We start from the raw sequence: 5,951 nt of genomic DNA, 5'->3' as shown, positions 1-5,951 counted from the left end.
TGCTCCTGACAGAATTACCAAAATACAATGTTACGTAGATGGGAGCGAAAGACGGAATGAAGGACCTCCAAGCACAGGATATTCAGTTACTATTTTAGATTCCATCTGAAGTATGGAAGCCATCCAAACCTACAATTTTGCACCCTCATATGTTGTGACACCAAAGAAGAATGATCTTCCATTACGCAAATTCTACGCGCACTTATCATGAGAAAGCTAGAAGATGCAGAGTTTTCTGGTATGTTTCAGTAAGGAGGGGAATAATAACCAGCCTCACGACCCTTAGCAAGTTAGCAATGTCTGATGCAGCCCCTTCCTCGGATCAATGTTCAAACTTCTTAGAAAACATGCATCGAACAGAGATAGATACCAGTTCTTGGACATCTCCATTTGCTAGACTGGCAGCAGCCGTTTTTACGCAGATTGCAGAAACATAAGGTGCAGTACATTGATCACCCAAAGACACAAGCATTGAGCAGAGACGGAGACCGGTTCTTCTTCTTCTCCAAATGCTATACCGGCAGTACAATGTTCAAACTTCTTAGAAAACATGCATCGAACAGAGATAGATACCAGTTCTTGGACATCTCCATTTGCTAGACTGGCAGCAGCCGTTTTTACGCAGATTGCAGAAACATAAGGTGCAGTACATTGATCACCCAAAGACACAAGCATTGAGCAGAGACGGAGACCGGTTCTTCTTCTTCTCCAAATGCTATACCGGCAGTACAAAGTCCAGGCAAAAAAACAAGTGGTGGTCTGCCAGAGAGGGCACCTGGACCTAATTGGGCCTGGAATTGCAGCGGCCAGTTATCCTTCCACCGTTGGAAGCGGGCGGTAACGCTGCTCTGTGAAACCAGCCTCACGCCATTTCCACCACTCCAGGAGCAAGGACGCCCAGGCTTTCGCTGGAGCGCCACGAGCCCACTACGCAACTTGGAACGGGCTGTCCACGAAGTGCAACCCAGGCCCAGGATCAAGTGCCACACGAGGCATCCAAACGCCACCCAAATGCCCCCGCTCGGGTTACAAGTCCTTGCTAATTGACTCGGCGATACACCTCGATCGAAGAGACTATTTAAGCTGGTTGGTTTCCACTTCAGTTGGCGAGGTGGGACTAAACTGGAGGGGAACGGATGGTTGGCTACCTCCCGCAGAAGAGTATACACATGAGGAGATGCTCTCGAGTGGGCTTTTGTCCTCTGGGCTGTTTTCTAGCGACCACGTAATCACTCGCAGTTTCAAACAGGCCTGGCATCAGCTGCTTCCTCTGGCCTCCATTTTGTCACTTCGACTTCTTCCTTTGTTCTTGCCTTTTAACTTTGCCACTAAGTTTACTTTGATTAGAAATGGCACTATTATACCTCGAGGCATCCAGCACTCTTTTCCAACACTGCGCACAGTTCAAAAGAATTTGCAGAATGGGCTCGTGGCAAGTTGCAGAATGCGCAAGTGGCGCACAGCAAATTCTGCAAAAAAGAATAATACAGCTGCCACAAACAAAGTATAATACAGCTGCCACAAACAAAGTAGGATGCTCTGAATACGTTGTTAGCTTCACAAATTAAACCTCGAATCCTGAGTGCAAAACAACAGCCTTTTGACCTGACAGGAAAAGTTCAGTCGCACCCACCCGGACAGGCAGCTTCAGTAAACCTCTTCATTCAAATGAATTCAAGGACACTTCAGTAAACCTCTTTGTTCAAATGAATCCACGGCTTCATCCATTGGACAACGGGAAGGACTCCTCTCATATTATGTAATCAAAGCTACTATTCCAGGTCTTGAAATCATCGAGTACATGAACGAGACTAACAAATAAAAATAACAAACATCCAAGGCACATGCCTAGTTCAAGTTCTGCACATGCCAGATAGCACTCAGGAATCTTCATCCTCCGTTAAAGTATATCGCCTTCCATCGAACATCGGTCGACCATCTTTGTGCCTGTCGAGTGCCTCGTTTTTCACCTGTCATAACATGCTCCCCATGACCCCATCATCCCAGTATCTCGCATTTGGGACATCTGGGTTTGCACTCCTGAAAAGCCATACAAGATACGACTCGCAACCCAGTTGCGAACATACACATCACAGCTCTGGCATAATTCCATAACTTAAAACAAAACAAGTATACTTATCTGGTTCTCCCGCAAGGCCACAACTGACTGAGTCGCTAAATTGTACCAAGCCAAATAAACTGATTACCAAAGATGAAAATCAATAGGTGCCACACAACAAACCACATTTTACAACAAAAAAAATGGCTGCAAATTTACCATATGTAAGGCTGAAAACAGTAGCAGTCTTGCAAATTGCAGAACAAAGAGAATAAACTTCACCTACTGAAACAAAACAGCTACCATCACAATTTTTCTTTGCGGCCACTACACTAATATGCGATGAATCATCCTCGCGAAAACATAACTTGAAGCTAATAGGATTCAGATTCCAGCTAGGTGTTACAAAATTCAACTCTCCGATTTTAGCATGTGCACTAGCTCCACTTTTTTGTAGAATGTCAGAATTTTGTACTCCTTCCGATCCATAATGAGTGTCGCTGATTTAGTATTACAGAGTTCAGTACACAGTAACAGAGAGAATAATAAACTTCAGGTACAGCAACTGGTTCAACAACAACAAAAAACAGATACAGACACAAAACAATCGCCACCACAAATTTTCTCTACCACCACCCTACCAATCTGAAACTAGTAAAACCTCGCAAAAACATAATCTGAAACTAATAAGATTGAGATTCCAGCTAGGTGTTACAGCAATCAACCAACAACAACATGCCCGCATGCCCAATTTTAGTACTCCTATATGTCCACTCCCTTGAAGAAACAAAGCCGGAAATGTATAGCACATGATCCAAAGATAAGTACAGGCCGTCTTGGAATCAAATTAAAGATTCACGAACAAACGGCACAAAATTATAGATTAATCGGCTGTTCGGGCCTCGCGTGAACAATGCAGGGCTGAATTTCTTGAAAGCCTCACACAATTACACAATTAGATCATAACACCGTCGAATCACAGGAGGATACAAAGAAAAACTAATCAACAAACAGACCAAAGAAAGGGCAGATCACGCATGATGATCCGCAGTACGGGTGATGACCTCGTCACATCTTGGCGAAGGACGCGGAGGACCCGGATCGGTCGTAGTAGTACTCGGGGAGGGCCTGGGGGCGGGACAGCATGAGGGGGCGGTCCTTGGCCTCCTCGGGGTCATCGTCGCCGTCGTCGTCCACGGTGTGAAGGTGGATGCAGGAGCACCGCTCCATGGAGGTAAAGAATGCCGCGGCCACGCTCCCGCCAACCCAGATCGCGTACCTCTCCAGCTTCTCGAAGGTCAGGATCCCGCCGCCGTCGTTGTCGCCGCCGTCCATGGCTGCCATCCGATCAAGAACAGAACGAAAGGGGGGATCGGGGTGGAATCGGTGGCTAATTCTTGCAGCTGCCTTCTGGTTTTTTTGGGGACAGTTGTAGCTGTGTTCCAAAATTGGGAGGGATGGCAAGATGCTCCCGCAATTAAGGTATGGGGCTGAACCGCTGAAGGGAGCGGAAATAGATGGCACAAGGGCAGGCGGGAGAAAATTGCATAAAACATCACATTTGAGATAGTTTCACAAAAAAACATCACTAAAAAAATAAAAAATTGGTTGACCTTTTATTTTTTGCAAAGTACAAAAAGCATTAACCTATAGAGGACCTCTGCCAGCATGACAGTGGCCCTTCTAATTTGTCACAACCGCACATGTAGACGAGTTGAGCCTTGCCGCCTTGGGTCGTGGGCTAGCTTTGTTGGGAGGCTAATAGATGCATCTGATTATATAGACGAGTGTTGCTGCACAGGGAGGAACATCGAAGAAGTTTGAAGAAAGAAACAGAACCACCTCTCCTCGCTAACTCTCTCTGTTGCTCTCTCTCTATTCCCTGAATTCAGGCATCGATCGTGTCTCACGTCGACAATCATACCAGCAAGGGGACAGGATGTAACAATTTGGTATCAGAGCAAGGTTCCGGAAATGGTGAATGGAACCTGGGTGCGCGCGCACCCATTTACGAAAAGTTCAAAAAAAATACTATTTAAAAGTTTCAAAAAAATGTGAAGTAAATTTTTGCATGTATATATCATGTTGATACTTACTCGTGTGTGTTTTCACGGAAAAATACCATTGTGTGTGACCTACACAAAAATGACAAAATGCAAATTCCTATTCCTATGAATAGTAAAATTCCTATTCACTATTCTTATTTGGACATTTTGTCATTTTTATGCATGCCACACACAATGGTATTTTTTCGTGAAAACTCACACGAGTAAGTATCAACATAATATGTACATGCAAAATTTTACTTCACATTTTTTTGAAACTTTTAAATAGCATTTTTTGAACTTTTCGTAAATGAGTGCGCGCGCACCCAGGTTCCAAACGTCCGGGTCGAGCAAGGTTCCTTCTACTCTCCTCCACAAAAATCTCACAAAAAAATCCCCAAAATTTTCTCCCAGATTCGATTTGGTTCCAGTTGAGGTTGTGGAGGCGATGGGTGAGGTAGCAACGATGGAGGCGAGACTAACAGCAATCAGGGCGAGTCTCAATGAGTCACGTACACTACTGGCTTCTTGTGCTTGGCGTTTGGGCGTCAAGGGCTAGGAACGAAAGGCAGCCTCCACGACCATGTCGCAGTTCGCGGCTGATCGAGTACGGGAGCAGCTACAGACCGAGCATTCGTCTCCCTCGCTCATCTCCATCCATCAGGTCGTGGCTACTGGTGCTCTACGCGTGGACGGAGTGTTCACTCACACCATGCCCACAAGGTGTTCGATACTTGGCTCGCCTGTCAAGTTCGGCAACAACACGACCGCGGCCGCGTTCTCTACCAGTGGAACGACGCGTCTCTCTGCAGCGTCATTGACAAGCGTCAGATACGGCAAGATGCGAGGTGCGGGCGCCTACAGGATGTTCGACCCATGTGCTCAACTACCCACAAGATGATCATGGTGCACTTGCTCCCAGCGTCAACTTTGACATGTGAAAGGACGAGATGTCCTAGAGGGGGGGGGGGGGTGAATAGGCGTTTTAAAAAACTCTTACGGATTTGGCTTGTAAGAATGCGGAATTAAACTAACGTTTATTTAACAAGCACAAATTCTAAATATGCTAGGCTCACCTAAGTGCAACAACAACAACTAGAGCTAAGCAAGATAGGCACAAGATATATGTAGCACAAGTGATAGCAAAATATATGTACTTCAAACACGATAGCTATCACAAGGAAAGTAAGCTCGGGTATAGAAATAACCGAGGCACACGGAGACGAGGATGTATTCCAGTGTTCCCTTCCTTTGCAAGAAGGTCCGTCACGTTTGGAGGGGTGGAGGTCCCACGAAGGATTCCCCAACGCCACGAAGGCTCACCCCATTCTCCGAGCCAAACCCACGAAGGATAATGGCCATTTTCTTATGGTTAGCTTTTCCTCCACTCCGGAGATGGCAAGCTCCAAAACCATTTCACAAGCTCCACGAAGGAGAAGCCCGGGCCTCTTCACAATTTTCCTTGAAGAGATCACCGGAGCACCAACCGCCAAGCCAACTAGGAGGTCTCCCTCCAAGAGTAACAAGCTCACGGTCTCTCACTCGAACTAATCATGGTGGAGAGCTCAACACTATGCAATGATGCAAAGCAAGAACACTAGAGGTGTTCAAATCCTTCACACTCAAATCCCACCAAAGCAACAAATGCTAGGATGAGATTAGAAAGGAAGAACAAAGAGGAAATCAATAAATGACTCCAAGATCTAGATCCCAAGAGTTCCCCTCACAAAGAGGAGGAAAGGATTGGTGGAGTTGTAGATCTAGATCTCCTCTCTTAGATCCCTCAAGAATGAGCAAGAATCAGGGGGGAATCGAGAGATAGGGCAAGTTCTTCAAAGGCAACAATG

General features: G+C 45.9%; 1 protein-coding gene across 1 annotated transcript; it reads right to left on the bottom strand.

The window, feature by feature from the left end:
- Positions 1-2,913: 2,913 nt before the first annotated feature.
- On the bottom strand, positions 2,914-3,571 carry LOC127302804 (uncharacterized). Its single transcript, XM_051333437.2, has one exon. It carries the CDS (start codon positions 3,401-3,403, stop codon positions 3,128-3,130), a length of 276 nt encoding a protein of 91 aa, XP_051189397.1. The 5' UTR covers positions 3,404-3,571; the 3' UTR covers positions 2,914-3,127.
- Between the last annotated feature and the right edge of the window lie 2,380 nt (positions 3,572-5,951).

This window comes from Lolium perenne, chromosome 1 (genome assembly GCF_019359855.2).
Source record: "Lolium perenne isolate Kyuss_39 chromosome 1, Kyuss_2.0, whole genome shotgun sequence".
Classification (NCBI taxonomy): Eukaryota; Viridiplantae; Streptophyta; class Magnoliopsida; order Poales; family Poaceae; genus Lolium; species Lolium perenne.
Note: the sequence above shows the minus strand (reverse complement) of the source record. Positions and strands in the feature narration are given on the sequence as shown.

Excerpts from the sequence above, each read along its gene's own strand:
- LOC127302804 (XM_051333437.2), bottom strand. The coding sequence starts at position 3,403 with ATGGCAGCCATGGACGGCGGCGACAACGACGGCGGCGGGATCCTGACC.